Source organism: Carassius auratus, chromosome 29 (assembly GCF_003368295.1).
Source record: "Carassius auratus strain Wakin chromosome 29, ASM336829v1, whole genome shotgun sequence".
Lineage (NCBI taxonomy): Eukaryota > Metazoa > Chordata > Actinopteri > Cypriniformes > Cyprinidae > Carassius > Carassius auratus.
The window spans coordinates 2608018-2632828 of NC_039271.1; the positions used below are offsets into that span (position 1 = coordinate 2608018).

Genomic DNA, 24811 nt, shown 5'->3' on the forward strand with positions numbered 1-24811 from the left:
TAAAATATTAGCCAATTTGTTAATGTATAAAAATCCATACAGTAGTAATTAAAATCAATCTCAACCAAAAGGCAATCAGCAGGTGTGCATTTCTGATTGATGTGCTTTGTTGTGTAAAAAAAAAAAAATTCTAATCAAATATATAAATAGTCAAGAGTTTCATTATACAGCACAAGTCAGTTCAGTTTTGATTCAGTTCAGTTACATAACTGTGTTCAATTCATCAGTTGTACATGCATACTTTATATAGTGTATATCTGCATATGCGTGCATGTGTGAGTGCTTTGACAAACTCCTGTGCACTCCACTGCACTCTGAACAAGCAAAAGACACACGAGAGTGGTGTTTTACATTTTTCACATCTGTGTGTAGTTTGGCGTGTATGTGGCTAATTCTTTTATGTTTGTGTATAGTTCCTACGCAAAAATCTAATTCTTTGAAGAGTTCAAATAGTTTTGAATTTAGTGTTTGCATGTTGTCTGTGTGTTTTGCGGTCTCGTATGTAGAGGTTTGAGAAATGGAGCCATTAGCATTTAAAAGAAAACAACTTAATTATATTATTTTGTATGATTCCGTGCAACAGCAATTATTATTATAGTACTATGTTATAGGCTAGAACACTTTAGTCAGGGAAATTGCTGTTGCTCCACTCCACCCATGTACTCTGATGTGTTTAAGAGAAGTTTGAATTCCATAGAATCACCCAGAATGACTTGATGTGTAATATTTCACATTCAGAGTGCTTACAAGATGCAATTCACCCGAGGAGTACCATTATCACTCATGAATGACAGGCACTGAAGTGCACCGTGCAATACGTGTGGAATACCTTAAACTGCAATTCCTTCACATTTTCAAAAGCAGAGCACAGGAAAGCATGCGTGTGTGTCAGCATTACATTACAGAACAATCGACTCACCGGTAGGAGGTGGTGGTGGTGAAGAAGCCACAGGTTTTTCTATAGACAGACGAGGGTGTGGGATTGTTTCAGCAGCGGAAGCGACAGGAGCGACAAGTTCAGCTGGAGGGGAGGGGGTGGTTATTTCTATAGGTGGAGCAGAGATGGATTCAGAAGCGGTTTTAGTGATAGGATGGGTAGAAATGGATTCTACCGGGGGAGGTGGAGGTGTGAAAAGCTCAAAAGCAAGAGGGGAGGCAACAGAATCAGCAAGGGGAGAAGTGCTGGGTTTCGAAGAAGGAGGTGAGGCAATTATTTCCAAGGGTGGAGATGCTGTTGTGAGCTCAGCTGCGGCAGCAGGTGGAGCAATGGACTCACCTGCAGGGGCTGATACAGCACCCACTGATTCAGATGGTGCTGTCGCTACAGGAGGAGGCTCTGCTGGAGGTGGAGGAGGAGGTGCAGGAGTGGTCACTCGCTCTGGCAAGGAAGGAGGTGGAAGGGAAGTGACAGGTGGAGGAGATATTGGCACCAGTGCTGGCAGAGGATCAACCACGGGAGGAGAAGCAGGAGGGGTTGTGGTGGGGGGCCGTGGTGGGTCTGAAGGTTCCCTCATGCGGTTGATGACCTTCTCCGAGAGCTGAAGAACAAAAAGGGAGAAAACAAATGACAGTCTTGTGAATTTTTCTACTGTAGTTTAATAAAAAAAAATAAAAAAAATTAAATGATGAACGATTTGAATTTGAAATGGACATTCTTCTTGACAAACACTTAAATAAAAGTATTTGGGTATTAGGGGCTTTGTGTATATAGGCCTCATACACAATCATATAAAAAACAAAAATAATAATAATAATAATAATAAGGCCAATTTACTTGTTGGATTTTCCAATCAGTGTGAAATATGTTATAAGTTGTTTATAATATAATATAATAAAATAATATTATGTTATGTTTTTTTTATAAATATCATTTAATACAATTTATTTTTATTAATAATTCAGCTGTAGCAATTGTGTATTTCTAGAACTGTAATATCTTAAACTAAATTTATTTGTCACACAATTATTCTTTTCATGAACAATCGTCACTGTCACTTCTGCGTATATATATATATATATATATATATATATATATATATACACACACACACACACATACATATATATATATATATATATAGGCAGGATTCGTTTTATGTTTTTTTATTATTATGCTCACCAAGGCTGCATAGATAGATGCAACACTCAGTTTTAAACATGTGTCCCTGTTTCATTGTTAGTTTTGAACTCATTTATGTAACCCTGAAAATCACCTACAGTATACAAAACAAAGTCTAAAAACCAAGTGTGAATAAGTTGCATCTTTAAAAATAAGCACTCTCAAAACAAAAGTAAGTCAAGTACTAGTATTAACCAACATAAACAGCTGTGACAGTCATGGGGGCGTGCACACAGGGCTGTCATTGTGATGCTTGAACTGTGACAGGGGTCTCTGCTAATGTCATTCCGCTTAGTTAGAATTTTATTGCACCTTAGGTTTCCCAGGTCAGCTGAAGTAAGCGACCAGTAAGGGTACAGAATGTGGAGGAGGACAGACAGACGTGTGTCACTCACCCTTATGCCCTTCACTATCGTTACGTTCTCATTCTCATCCGACTCAAAAGAAACGCGACGCGTGCTGTTGTTAGCTCCCATTCCTGGACAAACAAACCCGCTTGTGTTTAACCAGATACTTCGTGTAAATTTGATCAGTAATTATGAACTCCAAGAAGTTGAGAGCTTTCTCAGCCAGGGCCGCACCATAGACAGTAAAACACGCTGTCTTCCAGAAACACACAGCGCTTCCGCCTTTAGCCCCTCCCACTTGGCACAAGACGAAGAAAGACTGTTTTCATTGGTTGAGCGCAAGCGCTTAGTGTCTTTATTGGACAACATACATAGATGGAAAATATATTGCATTTCAAAGACTATGTATTTATTAGTTTATTTATTCATATTAAATGGACAATATACAAAATTAATATGTATTGTATCAAATTTGCTGCTGTTTTTCAATTACTTACAACAGGTCTGTGCTTTTTTAAGATTTAATATTCTCCCATTTAATATTTTTGTAAGATTTCTCTCTCTCTCTCTCTCTCTCTCTCTATATATATATATATATACACATATATCTCTGTGTGTGTGTGTGTATGTGTGTGTGTACGCATTTTGTATACATAGTTTAAAATAAATAACTTGTACATTCATATACATAAAAAAACAATATACAAAAGCAATAAAAAACAATAAAAATGTTTAAAAAGTGTTTAATCTCTCTCTCTCTCTCTCTCTCTCTCTTTATATATATATATATATATATATATATATATATATATATATATATATATATATATATATATATATATAGTTTTTTTTCAGCTTTGAGGTATGAAATCAATTTTTAAAAACGGGCTTTTGTAATCATTCTTTTTGTCCCAAAAGTGCTTAACAGGCAACTGTAGAAAATATGTCCCTGTAGTTCTCATTTCAAATCGGAGCTGTAGACATTTAGAGATATGGGTCTTCTGTCCTTTAGTGGGTGGTTGTCTTTGTCTACATGCCCTCAAGTGTCATCATGACAACCTTTCATCCTGCTCAGGTGATGAGAAATAACCTCAGTCCTGTGTCATCAGTAAAGCACTGCAGATTGCTCAGAAATGATGGGCCTCAGAGGAAGCTGATAAGAACTTCTGGATCTGACTATAGGCTCACAGGAGTTAAAAGAAAAATAACCTCAGTCTCTGTGATTGTTTCCTTTTTTGAAGGGGCACAAAATTGGCCTCTATGTTATCTCTGCTGTTCACGGACACATCCGTCAAAGAGGAGACTGCCAGATCGACCCTTTCCCACACGATCAATGCCCTTTCCTCTGTGGTTTGTTACAGCAGAGATCGTCAGGAGATAGAGGGAAGCAGGTCTAGAGCAATATAACCAACAAACAGAAAGCAATTAACAATACACCTTTTGCTCTGTCTTTCTCCAATGGCTAATGTATCTCTGATTTGTAAAAGAATCTTTCATATTCTTTTGAGTTGGATCTTTTGATTGAACCAGATCACAAAAACGATCTGAATGATTTGTCCAAGATTAAATGTACAGTAACTTACTTTTAGAACAGTAGTTTTAGTACTTTTAAAATAGGGGAAAAAAAACTTTAAATTATGTAAAGGAATTTTAGAGGTGATTATTTGATTTTATGTATTTTCTAATGAGTTGAATTATGCTGCAGAAACTTAAATGGACAAATGGGACTGTGTATTATTGAAACAGAAATAATAAACAGCAAAATAAGATAAAAAACAGCTAAATGTTTAATATTTTATTACAACAAAGATGACAACATGTAAAAAAAAAGACAATTAAAAGAATATTCTTCTAAGAAGATCACAGTAGATTAAATTAAAAGTATTACACAGAACAATAGGTTAAAATTCAAATATACCAACATCTTTCTTGAAAGTAAAATTATATACATTATGTTATATAATTAAATATATTTTTAAAAATACATTTCTGTAAATTTTATAAAATTTTGTGAGTAATATGAATAAAATATGTTTAAATACATATTTACAAATTACTTTAAACAAAACCACAGTCAATCCAAAACTCAAAATAAATGTGTAAGTATTAGTTCTTCAATTCGCTGAAAAAATTAGCACTTGGGTGAAAAACCAACCTTGCAAGTTTATCGTTTATTAGGTGGAAATTATAAGCGATCCTTATACTGTTATTGAAATGTGTGATGAAATAAATATCACTGAATCTTTTTAACGGGTTCTTTGAAAATGAGTGCCATCACTACAGACCCTCACAGCATACTGTTTATAACATGCCCATATTTTCTTGTTGAGAGACTAATGTAGGCAATTTCAGCAAAAAGACTACATTTCCCTATGACATCTCTACAATCAGCTGATTTTGCTTATGACGGCTTCCTATTGGCTGAAGACCGTCACGAGGTGTTTGGGTGTAGTAGCGGAAACATGGCAGCTGACACAGGCAGATACAGGAGCGCTGTCTCCAAAAGCAAAGACCCCTCCGGTTTACTTATATCTGTAATAAGGTGAGCATAATATTTGTACAATGTCTGTGCCGGCCAGCTTGACTTTGCCTGCTTTAATTCATTACACTTGGATTTTCTACGGAAGAAGTTCAGAATGGATAACCGATTAGCATGTTTGCTAACGATACATCCTGCTATTCTTTTATCATTTATTACTCTTATGGATTGTACTGCAAGTAAATCTTAATACATTTTCCTTTGCATCATCTTCGGTTTATAGTTTGCTGTGAGGTCTTCTGAATGACACAGAGTTTGTAGGCATAACGTTACTTTAAAAACGTGTTTAAATGGACAGTGCTTATGTTTTGACAGCACTGAGTTTCAAAGGCCAGGCAGAGGAAAAGGCTGTCATTAAGACGGAAGTTGTGTAAATATAGAACGACATTGCCAGGGTATGACCGATCTGAAGAAAATTATTTAATGCCCTCATGGTGTAAAACATCTCATATGATGATGGATGGCAGCCAGAACCAAACAGCGTGTTTATATTAGTACAATACATATTCATTGACTTTTGGTAATGTCTGGTTGAGTTGTAAAGGACGTTTTACCTACATATCACATGCACAGCTTCAAACCTTGACTTTATATAAATTAAACTTTTTTTTTCTTGCATTGAGCACAGCCGAGCTGATAAGCTGTCAGAAATCCATCATTCTGCCTCACGACTCTTTTATCTCCTTTTTACCCTTCAGCCGTTTCCATTATGATGTCCTATGGGCAATCAAGTGAGGTCAAAAAAGAGCGAGTCTATGGGCCAAAGCTATATCTACATGATCTGTGCTTCACTGCAAGCTACTCAATTCTAGCTCTCAGTCATTCTCTCTATATCTTTCTGAGCTCCAGAGACTGGAAAGAATGTAATGAGTTCTTTTGGGAGATTGTGCTTCCTTCCTTTACTCTGATTTTAAAGCCACATCACTGTGGAAATGAGTCAGGACAGACTTTGAGAGCTGAGCTGTGATGTCTGGCAGTCTGCGGTCTGGGACATTGTTGGATTGGCACCGGCCCCAGCGGGGCTCCTCGAGTGGGTGGGCGTCTGATGATGGATTGTTGTGAAATTGTGTTGTGATGGACAAAAATCCAACTACATCTATCTGAAAGTTTGCAACATAATGATGACAGGATGAGTTTAGATTGAGTGCAGCCTTGGCTCTGCAAGATTTAAGTGTAGCGCAGTCAATCACTGTTTTCCAGTGTCAGAAATAGCAAGAAAGCCAAAGCCATGTTGCTAGAGAAATGTCATGGGCATTCAAACATGTTCCTACTTCCAAAAGTGGTGTCTTTTATCATTGACTTGCATGATTATAGTAGGTATAACTATGTTTGCTTGGTTATAGATTTTTAATGTATTGTTTAATAAATAAAAAAAAAATATATTGTCCTTACTCATTTGGGGTAAACCAAAAAAAAAAAATCATATAATTAAAAAAAATATATCTATATTTTATATATATATATATATATATATATATATATATATATATATATATATATATATATAATATTAATTTAAAATAAATAAATACTCTATTAATTAATTCAAAAAATTTTATTTAGCCCAATGGACCAGGAAAAAATTTAATAATATAATATTATACTGAATATGAAATTATTATAATTAGTAGTAGTGGTAGTAGTAGTAGTATGTTTTTGTCAGATGTAACAGTTTGGTACAGTTTGATGTAGCATATGTTTGTTATCTTTTTGTCAGGACATTGTCCAGCAGTGAAGATGTGCAGGACCGAGAGACCGAGAAGGGCCGTCTGGAAGAGGCCTATGAGAAGTGTGATCATGATGTGGATGAGTTGATCGTTCAGCATTACACAGAGCTCACCACAGCTATCCGAACCTACCAGAGCATCACAGAGAGGATCACCAGCTCTCGCAACAAGATCAAACAGGTGTGCAACACATTCATCTGCACAAGTGTAAATATGGGCATCTTTCTGATTTCTCTGTGCGGTAAGGTTATTTTATTATATTATTCAGGTTTGCTGGGCTTCATAATGAATATAAAAGTGTATTAAGATTTCACAAAAAAAGAGAAATTGTTTAATAGTTCTAAAATATTTTCATCACAGCATTTAAAAAAAATCCTTAAAAAAAAGCGCACACAGTAAGAGACATGAGCAGAGCAGACAATTAAATCTTTAATCTTAAAAAAAGAAAAAATCATAACATGCATATTAGGTTCCCTTTTATACTAAAGTTATGTTTTTGTCTTTGTAACATTTCATAATATATTACAATAAGAGCATTAAATAGCATCCATATAACTTTTGCTATTGTTGTAAGTGTAAACATTTTTTTACTTTAATGAAGAGTTTAAAAGACAATTTAATTGAAATAGATATCCTTGGTAACATTATAAATGTCTTTACTGGTGATTTTTAATTAAATGTATCCTTGCTGAAATAAAATATTGATTCCTTTTACAACTATGTATTTGTTTCTTTTTCACTGGCCCCCGGTTACATTATTAAAAACCCTGATTTAAGGCAGATGCACAATTACTTAGAAATTAATTTTAATAAAATACTCACGTAGCTTCCAATTGCATAGAAATACATCTTCATGCTCTCAGTCTGTTTGTTTATAGCTGATTGAAATAACTTCCTAATCACACAGGAATTCAATTTTTCTTTTCTGGTTAGCAGCTGGTGGAGATGAAATGCAACTGCTGCTATACTTTGTAGCCCACATAGTTCTGTGATAACCTACCAATGCGTAAACACACACAAGCTGCATGCAGCCTGATATAATCCTGGCTGTAATACCCAGGGAGTGATTTATGACTGATAATTAGAGGAAAACAACATGCGGTAGCAGTTTGACGCAAAAAGGGAAAATAAAAACAAATCACCAGCTATTTTTGTGGTGCTTGTGTGTGTAAGCGTCGCTCTCAGTCGTGCGGTCTGATGGGTCGTCCCTCAGGCTTCTGTAATGATGGAGGTGTCAGACTTCCCACACACACACACACACTCAAACTTGCCTCAGAGAACATAGAGAATAGGATTTCAGTCTTCATGCTGCTGAAGTATTTGATGAGAGGTGCCCGGGGACCCCAAATCACCATCTTTACTCATTATTATTTAAAGACACAGGTGACCGAGTTTGTTTATTGCACTCTTGAAAGATGTTTGAGTCAAGGACTCAAAAAAAAATGTTTCCATGTGTGTGTCTGCTTGCGCGTGTGTGAGCGTAAGTGAGAAAATGCAAGACATAAACCCAACACAGCCAATGAAACACAACAGTGTTCATTAATTTTGCAGTTTGTTTAGTTTATCCAGGTTTGGGATCTGTTCAGATTTGTGCGTGTTTTGTAAGGACTTTTTTAGAAAATTTAAAGTTAAAGGGGGGGGGGTGAAATGCTCGTTTTCACTCAATATCCTGTTAATCTTGAGTACCTATAGAGTAGTACTGCATCCTTCATAACTCCAAAAAGTCTTTAGTTTTATTATATTTATAAGAGAAAGATAGTCCGTACCGTTTTTTCCCGGAAAAACCCGAGCGACTGGAGGCGTGACGTGTGGGCGGAGCTAAAGAATCACGAGCGCCAGTAGGCTTTTGCGTTGAGAGCGTTTGGAAGCTGTGACATTACCGTGAGGAAAAAAACATCCAAAACAAACCATGGCTAACAGTCAGATTCAGCCGTTTATTTATGATCCAGAATCAGATGCAGAGGCTGACACTGAACGAGAGCAGCAGCAGCAACGACTACAGCAGGACGTCTCTATGTAGTAGGTATTGAAACTGTATATATTTGCTTAGCGGTTTTGGAAAATTACTAAGTTCCACTTTATGTCGTCGTTTTTTTTTTTTAAGCTGTACATGTGGAAAGTGCAGTTTGATGACAACATCGCATGTTGTTTACTTGATGTGCTTACGCACCGATAGCTAAGTTAACAACACAGAGATATTTGAAGCAGTTTTACTCACCGCCTGCGATTCCAACACACGATCGTGACCCTTTTTCGTTGGGACTGCATTATCCTTAAGAAATAAACGATGTGCAAATCCGGCGTCAAACTGGGCCTTGTTTGTAAAACAAGCATCTTCGAAATGCAGGGGAACAAACACAAACACTTGCACAACTCCGTTGATGCTCTGTAAAAATAAACTCCATCCACTGGTCCCTTAATGCTGTTTTTTTTTTTTTTTGGTAATCTGTGCAGGGTTGTCTTGCCCTGGCAACCAAAAACACACTTCTTTTGTGACATTTCGCTCTCGCTCTGATCAGTGAATTTCTCGTCTCTGCTCTGCTATACGGGGGCGCGCGCTCTTCCGGCAGACGAGCCCTTAAGACCCATATAAGGAAATTCCGCTCCATCTAACGTCACACAGAGCCATACTCAAAAAAAACTTTCCGAAAATTGTGACAAACCGGAAGTAGTATTTTTGGAACAGAAATACTCCTTCAAACGTACAACTTAATTTTTGAAACTTTGTCCATGTTTAGCATGGGAATCCAACTCTTTAACAGTGTAAAAAACTCAGTATGCATGAAATAGCAATTCACCCCCCCCTTTAACTAATTACTACCCACCCACACACACCCACACACACTCACTCAAAACGGTTGCAAAACGGTGTGAGACATCATAAAAGAATCATTAGGAATCACTAGTAATTGTCTTTGATGTCTAAAATAATATCCTTGTAAATTAGCCACTAAGATCAGGTTTTAATTTACCACAAAGTGTTTATCATCTTCTCCCCTGCTGCTGACACACTTGAAAGAACCGAGCAGAGCTGCGAAAGGAAAACTGTGAAGCCAATGCTTGTTTGATCAAGTGTGAACTTTCACCTTCTCCTGTGTATGGGGTGCTGTCTGCTTAGGTCAAGGAAAACCTGTTGTCCTGTAAGATGCTCCTCCACTGTAAGCGAGATGAGCTGAGGAAGCTGTGGATCGAGGGTGTCGAGCACAAGCATGTCCTCAGCTTGCTGGACGAGATTGAGAACATCAAACAAGTCCCTCAGAAGCTGGAGGCATCCATGGCCAGCAAGCACTACCTGCATGCCACAGATATGCTGGTGAGTGTGTGTTTTCGAATGTGTTGATAGGGGACATTTTATTCATTCCATAGTTAGTACATACTACCTTTTTTATTTTTATTTTTTTTACAGTTTGCCCTCTCGTACATCAAAATATTAAAATAAATATAGCTCTTTAATTTGAGCTTTGGAAACTGATTGAATTCTTTCAACCAATTTCACTGCGTGTTTTGTGGGATGCTTTGTTTAAAAATAAATATTTTTTTTTTATAATTTTATTTTAAGCAATGAAATAAATACACAGGCAAAACTTAAAAAATACTATATGTCTTGGCTTTTTTATAACATAATTTTACAAATATATACAAATATATATTTTTTGCATTTAACATATTCTGTTATTTTGAACTTTCATCAAAGAATTCTAAAAAATTATTTTTTTAAATAAAGAAAAACACATAAGCATCAATAAGGCACATAACAAATATCGAATTGTTACAGAATTAAGTAAAAAAAAAATCTAAAAAACAACCAAGCATAATAAATGCCCATGTACCTATGAAAAATTATTATTTTTTAAATCCATATTTCAAAATTTAACAAAAATTTGAATTGTTTCTTGAGCAGCAAATCAGCATATTCAAATTATTTCTGCAGGATCATGTGACACTGAAGACTGGGGTAATGTGTAATGGCTGCTAAAAAAATTCAGCTTTGTCTGTAATAAACTAACTGGAATAAATCAAATTTCTAAATATAATAAAATAGAAAGTGCTTATTTTACATAACTTTTTTTTTTAAAAGAGTATTTCCAAAAATAATTGACTTATTCAGTTATGCTACTGGTCAGGTGGTTTTTTCCCACTGCATTAAATAAAGCTCATGGGTCTGAAAACATCATCAAAATAAGAAAGAGCTGAACCTCCAAGTTTTATTGTTTTTTTTTGTATCTTTCTTTGGGTACACCCACATCTCCCACTTAACAGGGGAAATCAGCTGTGGTCACAGATGACTAGCTTCCTTCCTCCTGCTCTCTCAGGTCCGTCAAGTGGTGTTCTGCTCCTTCTGAAAGCTTCTCCTCCTCCTGTGTGTGTGTGTGACTGTGTTCAATCTGATGAGGAATATTGGGACTGGCAAACAGAGATTATGCTGTACACGGCTTTCAGTTAGCAACTCTCGTCTGAAAGCACTCTCCCTCACTTTTGTCTGTTACTTACATGCACATGTACACATTTGTAACTCTCGTACCTGTCAGTCTGGTTAACCTCCCCAGTGTGTGCTTTTTAGATGAGCTGTCAGTCAGTAACTCACATCTGTTGAATTGGAACTTTTCTCTCTTATTTGCTTAAGCCCTTTCCTTTCCTTTCCTTTCCTGCCCTGCCCTGCGTGTCCCATACCGTACCAATCTGTCCTTTCCTTTCCTGCCCTGCGCGTCCCGTACCGACCTGTCCTTTCCTTTCCTTTCCTGCCCTGCGCGTCCCGTACCGACCTGTCCTTTCCTTTCCTTTCCTGCCCTGCGCGTCCCGTAGCGACCTGTCCTTTCCTTTCCTTTCCTGCCCTGCGTGTCCCGTACCGTACCGACCTGTCCCTTCCTTTCCTTTCCTGCCCTGCGCGTCCCGTACCGTACCGACCTGTCCTTTCCTTTCCTTTCCTGCCCTGCGTGTCCCGTACCGTACCGACCTGTCCCTTCCTTTCCTTTCCTGCCCTGCGTGTCCCGTACCGTACCGACCTGTCCTTTCCTTTCCTTTCCTGCCCTGCCCTGCCCGTCCCGTACCATACCGACCTGTCCTTTCCTTTCCTGCACCGTCCTGTCCCGTACCGTACCGACCTGTCCTTTCCTGTCCTTTCCTTTCCTGCCCTGCCCTACCCGTCCCGTACCGTACCAACCTGTCCTTTCCTTTCCTTTCCTTTCCTGCCCTGCCCGTCCCGTATCAACCTGTCCTGTCCTGTCCTTTCCTTTCCTTTCCTTTCCTTTCCTGCCCTGCCCGTCCCGTATCAACCTGTCCTGTCCTTTCCTTTCCTTTTCCGTCCTGTCCTTCTTCCTCTTTTTTTCCTTTTCGTCTGTTTTTCTTTCGTTTATGCTTTTCTTTCTTTTCCTCTTTCTTTTCCTCTTTCTTTCCTGTGCTTCTCTGCCCTTTCCTGCAATTTCTGTTTCTTCTCTATTTTTCCTTTCCTTATTCTTTTGCTGTCCATAACCATTCGTCTCCACATTCCTCTCATTTATTTTCCTTCCCTCGTCTTATTCCTCTCCCTTTTAATTTCCTTTTATTTTGTTCTTTTTTTTTCTTCCTTTTACCCTTCTTCTTCTTTTCCTTTTCTGTCCTTTGCTGCCCTTTACTTTTCCTTTACTTCCTCTCTATTTTCTTTTTACATTTTTCTTCATCCTCTTCTTCTTTCCTGTGTTTAATCTTTTCACTCCCTCTCCATATTTCTTTCATCTCCTTTCCTCTTTCTATTCCTCTCATGCCCTTAACTGTTCCTCTTGCTCCATGTTACTTGAATTTTCCTCTTCTTTTCCCTTGTTCTTTCTCTTCCTTTCATGTCCATAACGGTTCTCTCCTTCTTCCCTTTTGTTTCCTTGTCTTCTTCCTGTCTTTAACTATTCTTCTTTTTCTTATCCTCCTTTAACTGTCATTTCCTATTATATCTCTTTGCATCTTCTTCTCTTTCTCCTCTCAAATCTATAAAAATTAGCATCTCAGTTGCAAATTGAAGTGTCTTCTCAACTAATCCAGGGTTGGCAGTAAGACATGCAAACATGCTCATTTACACATGCTCAGCTGATCCTACAGGTATACACTGTGCTCATGCAACCTTCATTTGCTTGAACAACTCCTTGACTTGTGTGTCCCCTCCTCTGTCTGTCAAAAGTGATGCAGTGATGGCCCTCCAGAGCACTATCACCAGGCCATTAGCTTCCCTCTAATAAAGCACTTTCATTCAGAGTCATTTAGATTTATTCACTAAATATAAACAAGCAGTAGCCACTGTAGGGTAGTTCAGTGCTGAGGGAGAGGAGAGGTAAAGACCAGGAATACAAGTTAATGCAATAAAAAAAGAGCACGAGAGAGAGTGTGGGAGATTAAAAGAAGGACGGAAGGAAGAAGGGAAAGGCTGCATAGAAGATCAAGGCTCTGGGATATGTGAGCTAGGTCAGGTGAATGAAATGAGGAAATTGAACTTATCAACCACACAACTGCTTCAGATTCGGTTGGCAAATGCAGCAGCATGGCAAGTAGCTGCTGATATGGTGCAGATCCAGGACGGCATTAAAGCTAAGCCTGAGGGGACTACCTGGACTCATTCTCCATGTTAAGTTGCATTTGTTCTTCATTTTTCTGCTTCATAATCCCCTTGCATGTGTGTATGCGAGAGAGAGGAGGAAATGAAAAACAGATGAACAAAACAGAGCAAAAAAAACTTCATTATGCTCTCTGCAGGAGAGCTACAAGCATTCAGCAGAGTAAATATTCAGCACCACTGTGGTCCACCACACTGCATTCTCCCTCTATTAATATCTTGATTGGACGAGAGTTGTTATTGTGCTTTATCGATGTGGTTTTTGATGGGTGGGTTGGATCTGTGCTATTATGTGATCCTGGAGCGCAGCTAATCTAGGAGGTTTTACAATAATGGATACATCTGGAATACCTGGAACACTTCAGGTATTCAGCTACTAGCAATGGACAAGCTACATTGGGATTTGAGTTTTGAATAAACATTCAAAACAGTAGATACTAAGGACCCAGTGTAAATGAACAGCCATACACAACCAACACACAGTGGCCTTAATAAATATTCAGATATTTCCCCAAATTTAGAATTGTATGAAGTCACAGCATAAGAGAACAAAATATCAAACCAAGTTCTACTGATTTAAACCAAAAAAAAAAACCGTTTTCAAGCGAAACATTCCATAAAAATAAGTTTGTTTGGTAAAATTTTTACATGTAGACATACAGTGGAAACGCCAGCTGTGGTGTTGTGTTTGCAGGTTTCGGCGGTGGATTCTCTTGAAGGACCCCTGCTACAGGTTGAGGGTCTCGGCGACTTGCGACTGGAGCTCCACAGTAAGAAGCTCAACATCCACCTAGTGCTAATTGACGAGCTTCATCGCCACCTCTACATCAAATCAACCAGCCGTGTGGGTCATCGAGGGAAAGACAAAGACAAGGGCCGGTGAGCTACAGTGGCATGCTTTTGATAAAAATAGTATTTGATTGAGAAGTGCATGCAGCTGGGTGAAACTCGATCCTTATTGCTCAAAATAACGTTAGATTCAGGTTGTGGCGGTAAACCTTCAGAGCGGGAAAAGTAATTTCTCTGCTTTAGATTAATTTACCTTCGCAGGTTAATGGTGGCAGGGCACACAGCTCATCTAATTACAGTGTATGCACTTTTTTTTAAAAGAGAGACGTGCTTTCTCAAACCAAACATCCCATGAGTCATTGCTGTCTGATCATTAATAAGGGTGAGGAATATGCCAGACAGAATTACTGATCAGACTAATTAGGAATCCAGACCTGAATATGGGCCAGAGCTGACTTGAACCCCAGCTAGTTTGGCATTCTGAATAAACTTTAATTAGTCAAAGGGGTGACACGTAGAAAATGTGTTACGCGTCTTCACTAAAGTCTTTTTCTGGATCTCAACACAGATCTACTTCACCTAATTAATGACGGGACGATTACGCTATCTTGAAGGGAAATCACATTGTGTATTCTTTATTGAAGGCTTTGTTCACCAGGGTCTTAAATCTTTAGCTTGTTGGTAAACAAAGCCTCTCTGGCCCTGTTGCATTCTTCTCATCAGAGTCATATCATTTTCTGATTTACGACTGTTCTCTTCCTGTCCCTGCGTACAGGGCCTGGCCACCGTGGCTCTGATGCTGGCGTTCAGCGCAGACAGAGAGAAGTCTTTCTCACCCTCGTGGATGAGCACGAGAGGAATGATAATAGGTTTTTGCAGTTCTCGATGGCGACATAGCCGCCCACGCGCACACTGTCGCCGGGGGTTTGCTGACCCCCTCCGTCAGCGTGTTGCGCAGACTGCTGTCGCTACTGCCTCTGCAATGCTAATTCTCGTAGATTAGACAAGGCGCAGCGGTGTAGCGCATTAAGCTAATGCAGGTTGGTGACCCTGCAGGGCTGAAGTGCGGAGTTGTTTGTAATAGTGTTTTTGATCTCGGAATTGTGCGTGCGTGTTTGTCGCTCTTCGCTGCTCTGTTTACGTTCATGTCATTATAGCGCAACACTTTCATGAGGAGAAGTGATTTATTAGTCAAGGTCACGACGCAACTGCAATTTTCTGGCAGGATTTTTATTCATTTCCTTTCTATCTCGTGTGTTTGGCAATCTGCCTTGTTTGATTCTTCGTTTATCCGACCACTTTAATGGCAATGGTTTTGCGGAAGGTTGTCTGTTATTTTCATAAAACTCTTTTTATGAATGTTTAAACAATAGCTGCTGTCACTACAATAATGGTTACCATTGAGAAGACCGTAGTAACAGTAACTTTGTTGTTGTTGTTTTTTTTCAGGTCTGCTTCGAAGGATACATCTGTTTTGGATGTCAGTTTGTCCACTCCACGCAAGCTCACAGAGCCCTCACAGTTCAGCACCCCTGGAACATCCAGCAGTAAGAATCACAACAAATAGAACAACAGGAATGCCTAGACAGTAAAACAACCCAATACCGCCCAATTTATATATATAATAACAAGATTATGTTGATTGCCAGTTCTTATCTCTTTTGGAATTTTAAAATAAATATTAAATATTTCTAAATTTAAAATAATTATATTTATACATTTAAATATAATTTAAATACTAAATTTTATTTTAATTCATTTAATAATGGAAAACACATACATTTGCAAATGCATTTACAATTCTTTGTTTTTAACCTGTTAAATGTCACCCCGTCCCGTATACGGGACGCCTACGTTGACTATACTATAGTACAATCAAATCTAATCTAATCTTGACAAACTATATATCGTTGGAAAGGTCTAAGACTCCCAAATATATATTTTACCAATATTTTTTGTAAAAAATTATGTAGAAAAAGTAATAGATTAATTTATGACAAGAGTGAACCCTCAGAAGTCTACATTACAAAAGGAGTTTTGACCTTCCTCGTTGCCTTTTTCTCTATCACATTTTAGAAATCATCAGAAGTTATATATCACTTGAAAACATAAAATCTCACAATTCATCCTTTAAAACCCATTTTAAAATCAGACATTGCATTACCATGTAAATGGCACATCAAAATCAGTTTACAAAATGTTTTCAGTCATGAATTATAAAAATTTAGGTTTGTATCATGCACATTCAAGTCTATCTTCAAAAATGTGAGTGACAGTTAACAGGTTAAATATAATGTACATTTTTGAATTTTCTCTGTTGGCTAAAAACCTTTTTTTTTTTTTTGCATTGGCTGAAATGTGTATATATTTAAAACTTGAACACAAGAAGAAAAAAAACATCCAAAGACAAGGTGACCATTAGCCAGCAAAAGAGAGAAATAGAGTGCTACTTTATATAGTGGCTCATAATTTGAATGATAGATTCCTCTGTGCTGTACTGAAGGGAACAGCAGGAGTCCTGGTTGTTATGAAGCAAGAGGTGATGCTCCATATTATCTGCCCGTGTTCAGTGTTAATATTAGGACACTTCTGACCAGTGTCACTGTGTCTATTAATATGGCACTGGGGGCTGCCACAGACAAGAACAAATTTGCAACTATTGCGTTCTGTGCCTTCAGGAAAGCATTTGCACACTCAAACTTAATGACATGCCAATTTTCACTTTTATAATTACACAGTGACTCACACTTTTACTTGCACGCACCTCTAAAAAAGATGCGTGTCCGCACACACACAAGAACAGGCTCTCTCAGGTTTCATGATCTCAATACATCATGTATCAGTAAGCATATTAACTGGTGCAGATGAGATACTCTCTCACGTTATTAATCATGCAGCGCTGTCAGCACAGCGGGGGTGCGGGCCTTGTTATCTGTGCTCTCCTGTGTGGGGCCGACTCCACTGCGCTCCGAGACTGTTATCAGACCCACCAACCCACCCACAGCTGACTGTTTCTCTCACACTGTCTCTGAGAAACACTGTCAATTGTCAGTACAATTATCAACAGCTCTATCTGTCTGTCTGTCTATCTATCTCTCTGCCCATCTGTCTGTCCATCCAACCATCCATTGGTCTCTCTATCCAGCAATCTATTCATCTATATTATCTGTCTATTCATCCTTCAATCCATCCATCCATCCATCCATGGATAGATAGGATCCATCTGATTCTCCATTTTTCTGTCTGTCTGTCCATCTGTCTGTCTAATAGATTCCATCCGTCCGTCCATCCATCCATCAATTCATCCATCAATCCATCCATCCATCCACCTGTCTATTTGTATATTTCTCTCTATATTGCTCTGATTTTGCTAAAGCAGGTAGAAATGTCTCTAATTCTTAGGACTGTAGAGTAATTATTGCGCTAGCTGCCGTTTTCTTCACATGACATGAAATGCTCGCAATTATTGCTGTCGCAGCGCTTTATGTGTGATAGGTTGACGCCATCAGACAACATTTCCCCTGCTGCAGAAGACACTTCCCTTTTGTCACCTATTTTGTCTAATGGCCTTTTGCGCATCATTTGTCGGAGGTAATTGTAGTAATTATTTAGCAAGCTACAGTTGGGGGAGAGAAAAGAAGAAAAACCTGAACACATTAACTTGCCATAAACATTCAAATCGTTTTAAACTGTTATTGGACTGGACAGAAAAATAAGCGCTTCACTGTATGATCACTCTGTTGAGCAGGTGGATATGGAGAGGTACATATTTCAGGTTTATTTAAGGATTGTACCGATGCTATGATGAGAAGGGAATAAATTATTATGAAATAATGAAAGCGTGGAACAACTTTAAATGTGTTTAAATTCCAGGCATTGTAAGTTCAAGTGAACCCCTACTGTAGATTTTCTATATATTACTGTTACATTAATATTACTAATCTTTTTACCTGTAACAGCTCTCTGAGGAAAACGTCATTATAAATAAATGTAACATTAACATCTTAACAGATTGTCAGTACATATTCATATTTATTCATACATTAAAATTGGAATGTACATTAGTGATCTTTAAATAATAACAATTAGCAAACCATGTCATAAAGTATTACTACCATCTGTTTGCTGTTAAGGATGCACGTATATTTATGTTGGTGTTCCATAAACCATTCAGTCCATTCATGCTGCTGTTATTATATGTTGATGTAGTGTTCTTGATGGAGTGCATGTGTGTTTATGCAGTGCGTGAGCTGCAGGAGATGAGAGAGGACTCGGACGTGGACCCAGAGGAGAACAGCGCAGAGTTCATGGGGATCCTGATCAAAGCTCTGGCCAAACTCAAGAAGATCCCAGAAACAATCAAAGCCATCATGGAGCGTCTGGAGCCTGAGCTCAAGCAGATCCTCAAGAGATCCACCACTCAGATCGCTGACCACGCTTACCAGAGAGGAGAGAACCTGGCACAGGACAACCAGCCCAGGTAAATGCTAATGAAAAGATGGGGCAGTCTGCAATAATATCAATAATCATAGTTATACACCATACTACTGTTTCTTAATAACAGCCCAAATAATTGCTTGAAAGTCTGAAATTCATGTTTTCTTTTGTCGAGATGTGAAAAAACATTTGCGAATCTAATAACGTATTTTTAAATCATATATTTTATAATACAACTATTATTTTTATCTCCTGCAATACTGAAGAGTTGCTCAGTTGTCAATCGCTCTAAGCATCCATAGTTTTTTACTTTGCAATTATTTTAACGTGATCTACTTCTAATGCAGCTACATAACGAAAGGCGAGTTTGGATTTTATCAGCTGGCTCTTGAAGATTATTAAAACAAATTTATGTACATTAACATGCAGTGACAAATCATGCACAGGGAGAGAATCATTAAAAGTAAATGGGGTCAGTTTTGAATTCATGTTCTCCTTAAAAGATGTAGGAAATAAGAACTTTTTTTAAATTTATTGAATCAAAAAAAAAAAAAAAAAAGGCAATGACAATCACTTTAGATGCAGTTCTCCCTCTTGCAGTGATTTAGTTTTAAGGGAAGCACTTTGGAAGGCGTTTGTACTGAAGTGTGATTGGTTTCTGTTGTTTTCCTTTTTTATTGCGCTCTCCCTCACTTTACCCCATGATGGCTTGCTGGATCAATGCTCTCATCTGTCATATGGCATTCATACCTCCCTCATTTCCAGAAATGGTGTAATCCATAAAAGCTGAGCGACAGCCAGTGTCTGTTTAAGCAACGGCTCTGACAGAGAAAAACAAAAGCAATGAAAGAGAAGACAGATAATGAAGGCTGTTAAAGGAACGCTCTTTACCCAAGGCAAAAATGAACTCTGTCTTTTATTTTTCCACAGCCGTTCTCTGGGATTTAATGTTTGCCTTCCACTCATTTTATTTGGTTGTGAGCTTCTAGTGTTTTAGAAAACATCCACTGACTTTTCATTTTGTGCTTTTAATGAAATAAACGGGGCCTTTTCTTTGAAAGCAGTGACGATTATGATGGAAACTTTAGTAATAAGAAAAATTTCCATTATTCGCAAACTCATTGGATAAATGGTTTTATGTATATGTGTGTGTTTCTTCTGAATTTACTAATGTATCATACAGTTTAATTAACTTGCATACAGTTAATTAACTGTCATACAATGTAATTAATTTGTACATGAAAACACTCAAATGACCTAAATGTAAAAATGAGGTCCTATTTTAACCATAGAGCAATTTCAGTGTTTACTTGTGTGTCTGTGTCTGTGCTAACGTGAAAGTTGAGGTAGGACTCCGTTTTTGATGGAAACCTCAACAGAAAAATGAAATCTCTCTTGCTTTACATTTCACAGTGAAACACATGTCTTACATGTTGTCCTAACCAGGCGTGATGTGACAAAGATTTTAATGACAAGCCATTTTTGTGAAGTGAAACAATCAGTCAGGTCAAACAGAAGATAATTGTTACATTATAGGTAGGTGGTGTAAGAAGTGGACCAATGAGATTTTTATCATCCTATATAAATGCATATGTGTGTGTGTGTATTTCTAATTATGTAAGAGAGCATTCATTCATTCATTCCATCCATTCATCCAGTTACAGCATCAACCAACAAACCTTGACCTCTTGGTTCAGATGTGTGTTAATGGATAGTGTGGATTGGCTTTCTGCAGTGTTTGTATGAAAAATTGACGTCCTGTATAATGTTTACATGCTGAGTCTAAATCAAGGCTTATGTCCTGTCCTTTGTAAATCAGGTTTAACATGTGTTATCATGCACTTCCTCCCACGTGAACATCCATCATCTTCCTGGCGTCCACCTCCCAGCAATCTTAATGCCCTACATCATGCTGTCAACCTCTAACCTCTTCATTCCCCCTACCAGTGTTTTCTTCTGCCTCATTTTACTGGGACGAATGAGTAAACTCCTCAAAAGTCAGACAGATGTGTGTCCTCCTAGAGGACCCAGAGAGTTTGACAGAAGCTGTTAATTGTTGTTGGTGAACAGCTGCCGTTGCTCAACTGGGAGACTCTGTCAGCACCCTGCTGCTGTCATGTTCATTAGTAACAGAGAATAGTCCGCTTTTTGGCACGGTTTTGGTGATGTAGAGGGATTTCTGTCAGCCAGACTGACTGGTAGCTTCTAGAATAGGAGTTTTTAGGCCACAAAGGGTTATTTGATAGTTGTATTCTATTGATTGTTCTATTATATCCATTTTTAAGTTCTCTCTCTCCCTCCCTCTCTATCGCCCTCCTCAGGTTGTTGCTGGAACTGCTTGAGCTGTTGTTTGATAAGTTGAATGCGGTGGCCCAGGCTCACAGCGTGGTTCTCAGTCACCTACAGCAGACTATCGTCTCTCCCAGTGGAGCCCAGGAAGGGATCAAACTCTATGAGCAGGCTGATGTTTATGCCAAGATCCAGACCGTCCTACAGGTCAGTCCCTGAAGAGTCATTCAGCAAAGCAGCAAATTGGATGATATATTTGGAATCTAAAAATTGTGAAATATAAACAATATGTGCACTTGGATTTTGCTGGAGGCTATTTTGACCACGTACCAATACCCTAGCCACTACATAGCAAGGTATTAAAAAAAAACAATTGAAAGCATATTCTTTAATGTATAATTCATAGCAGCTCCTTTCAGTCTTTCAGACTGTTATTCAAGGTAACTTCTGCGGGTGACTGTATAGTTAATTACTTACAAACAGAATGTTATTAGCTGTTTCTTGTGATACTTCTGTTAAGGCGGTAAAAGTCTGGTATCTCATCCCAAGTGTCATGTTTAATTGGAGTGTGTTAATGGGAAAATGTAGACTTTTTAGTGTGTGTTTTGAGGCAGGTGAGATTGCCAGCTGTTCATGTCACCTTTGAGAATCTCTCAAGAGGCCCAACATTCATTGTCTGTTTGTGTGTTTGAAAAGCACCTGCTGCAGGTTTTTATCTCATGTGATTGTTTTGTTTTGTCTTGTTTTGTCTTGTTTTGTCTTGTGTCTTGCCTTGTCTTGTCTTGTTTTGCTTTGTGCTTTGTTTTGTTTTTAGCAATTGAGCAATTTGTGTTTAGACTTACACCAGTCTTGTTTAATTCAAGCGGCAATTTCGATTCATTTTTAACTAGATTCCAAAGATCAGTGTGACAATCTCACATTATATCTTGTTTTCCCCTTGGAGTAGTAACCATAAATGGAGAATAGTTATTTTTCGCATCTATCTAGTGTTATTTTCACAAGCAATTTTAAACCACTGTAGGTACAGATGGTCAAACTAATTGAAAATTCAAAGACAGTGTAAAAACCGAGACCTCATAACCTACTCGTGTCCATATCATTCTCTGCATTCACTGTTTTTCTTGCCTTAAAGTATTCCATCTCTTTACATCCTCTTTCTCCCTGATTCTTATTCCATGTGTGCTCTTTCAGAGAATTGTTTATCTGCTGCATGCTAGAGAGGATCCAGTCATAGAAACAGGAATCAGGAGAAGGAGGGGAGAGAAGGATGGGAGTGGAGGTGCAGCTAGGGAATGAGTAAATGGGTTTGTCATCACTCCATCAAACAGGGCGAAGTGTCAAACTGTGACCTTGTACTTTCCTCCTGGCTTTTTTTTTTAACTCCTAATTTCAAAGCAGTCTGCAGAGAGTGGTAAAGAAAGCTTGGCCCTGCCAACTGTTGCTAAGGCCCCGCTGAGCTCTTTGCAGACCCTAAGTAACGAGATGCATCTTTCCGCGAGGGGACTACAGATGTCAAAATATGCATTTAACAGCAGTGTGACGAGGGGTTTGACTGTGTGCGCATGTACTGCCTCTTTTATATATAAATATATATATATATATATATATATATATAGAGAGAGAGAGAGAGAAAGAGAGAGAGAGAGAATTAATGCAGCTTTATGTGAGATCACAGTAAATAGGCTTTTCAAAAGTTTGGGGTTGTTAAAGCTGCGGTAGGGAACTTTTGACGCTCTAGCGGTTAATAAACAGAACTGCTTGCGTCTTGCGGAAGAACATCGTAGCCGGAACTACTTCTCTCTGTTTATGTGTAAGAAGAATCACAAAGGTACTGGGTTACTCCGCCGCGGTATCCCCGAAGCAATCTAAAATAGTCCGAATATAAACACTTATTATAGGTGCACCCTAGTGATTCAGGACAAGCCAAAAACACGGTTTGGAAAATGGATTCATGGTGTACTCGCTTATTATATACATTTTTCTACATTTTGAACACAAACAAAGTTACGGACCGCAGCTCTCATTGGTTGTTTTTTACCAGGAGCGATGGAGTTTCTGCAAATGGCAATAGGAACACTGGTAGGAGCCAGAGGAGCTTGATTTTTTTCACAGATTATCTGTCTCATATTCTACTGTCAGGACATAATGACAGGTTTAATAAATATGTAAAAAATATTTTTTTACTAAAGTTCCCTACAGCACCTTTAAGATATTTATGCTGTTCAAGGCTGTGTTTATAACCTTTTATGTGTAAATGAGACCCCTGTAAACCCTTGTATTTCTGTCCTAATATCAAACTTCTGTTCCCAAGTCTTCTCTGTTCCTGTGGGAGACAGGAATTACATTGACCTTTCCGTTACACTGAAGACACAAAGGCCATGGACAGATGGACCTGAGAGACATGTTCTAATCTTTATTTCTTACAGTTCCTGGCTCTTTGAACTGTGGCTCAGCCATTTTTGAAGACAGTAGAGTAGGGCTGTGCACTTAATCGCATTCAAATTGTCATGCGCATCTCGTCAGTAAAGCCGGTTCTGTGATTAGTAGTAAATCACCATCACCTGCTTTCAGACTGAGCAGCTTTCACTACACAGAGCCGTAGTTCACTGACAAGCTAGGAGATATCGCGTTCGAAATCTAATTAGATTCATCTGCGATTATGAGGGCAATTTTGCCTAATTGTAAGAGAACTACGGCTCTGTGTAGTGAAAGCTGCTCAGTCTGAAAGCAGGTGGTTTACTACTAATCACAGAACCGACTTTACTGACGAGATGCGCATGACAATTTGATTGCGATTTAATTGCACAGCCCTATAATAGAGCAAGTCTATATATATATATATGTATGTATATGTATAGTTCTGCTCGAATATTCCTCATCAGAGAGACTATGTATCCATTTGTTATAAAGATGATGGAGCTCATTGTAATCTCCCTCTACACGTTGTATTACTGTTCCTCCTCCTAAGCTCCACAGTCTTGAGCCCAGGAATGATGGGTAAGAGGGTGAGGGGAACAAGAGTGTAAAAAGGGGGAAAAAAGAAAGGAAATTACAAACTTTCCACATTGACAACTTGTTTATATTTAGTGGGAGCCACACAGCCTCAGAGTAATTGGATTATTCAGTGTAAGTGAGGCGTTTCGTGCCCTGACAGTGATTAGTCTGGCAGCGGAGGGAGAGCCAAAGTGCTTCTGTTTCATGTCGGCGAGATAGACGGACACATGGCCTCTAAATGAGCTGTTGTGTACCAGTCTAAATGATCTATTGTAACTGGCCACAGCTTGCATATCGCTCGTGGATTTGAAAGATTTCCGCCACAGTGTTAATGATCATAACAGTTCATTTCCATATTTTAAACCCAGTGTTCCTTTTCCCCCCAGGTTTTATGGTTTAGACTTGCTGGTTGTTTTGAAAAGCGCCACTCTTATATTCATTAATTACGACATTAATTATGCATTCTCTTGTGATGTGCATCTCTGTAATAGCAATTCTTGTCATGGCCCGTACTGAGTATCGCTGATGAGAATGCTAATGACCCAGTTGTAAAAAGATGCTGCTCCAAGCACTGACCTCTCAGTGTGATATGTTATATCTACATTGAACTAGAATATATAAGAAGTGCTGGACACAATGGAGGATAAGGGGTAGAAAATGCTCAGTGAGGCTTTTGAATCCATAGTCTCTACAGTGTGTCACTGATGAGGTCAGCTTGCGTTTTTAAAGAAAGGTTATTGGTTCTCCAGAGGAAAGGGATTTTTTCCCATGTCTTAGACTTGAACAAATGTGTTCTTTTAATGCAGAGGCTCACACTCATTTTTTTGTCTTGTGTGTTTTACTTTTGTTTTAGTTTGTTTTGCCTTGTCTTTTGTTTTGGTTTGTTTTGTCCTAGTTTGTCTGCTTTTATTTGGTTTATCTTGTTTTGGATTGTCATGTTTGTTTCTTGTTTCTTCTATAATTATTATATATATATATATATATATATATATATAT

General features: G+C 38.3%; 2 protein-coding genes across 6 annotated transcripts in view; one reads left to right on the top strand and one right to left on the bottom strand.

Annotated features, from left to right (window-relative positions):
• LOC113047844 (MICOS complex subunit MIC19-like) overlaps positions 1-2694 on the bottom strand; it is a 58154-nt gene extending 55460 nt beyond the window's left edge. For 2 of the 4 annotated variants that reach the window (XM_026209173.1, XM_026209172.1), the window contains exons 1-2: positions 2515-2694; positions 1277-1538 (exon numbers count right to left, since the gene is read on the bottom strand). In XM_026209173.1, coding sequence (XP_026064958.1) covers positions 1277-1538; positions 2515-2595 — 343 coding nt within the window. In that variant the 5' untranslated portion in view covers positions 2596-2694. Of the gene's footprint in view, positions 1-919; positions 1539-2514 lie in introns of all 4 variants that reach the window. The other 2 variants (XM_026209171.1, XM_026209170.1) reach the window with 1 other exon arrangement.
• A 2188-nt stretch (positions 2695-4882) lies between these two features.
• The window catches only part of LOC113047846 (exocyst complex component 4-like), a 106075-nt gene continuing 86146 nt past the window's right edge, over positions 4883-24811 (top strand). For both annotated transcript variants that reach the window (XM_026209174.1, XM_026209175.1), the window contains exons 1-7: positions 4883-5008; positions 6723-6912; positions 9851-10045; positions 14001-14185; positions 15545-15642; positions 18338-18575; positions 20854-21028. In XM_026209174.1, coding sequence (XP_026064959.1) covers positions 4929-5008; positions 6723-6912; positions 9851-10045; positions 14001-14185; positions 15545-15642; positions 18338-18575; positions 20854-21028 — 1161 coding nt within the window. In that variant the 5' untranslated portion in view covers positions 4883-4928. The remainder of the gene's footprint in view (positions 5009-6722; positions 6913-9850; positions 10046-14000; positions 14186-15544; positions 15643-18337; positions 18576-20853; positions 21029-24811) is intronic.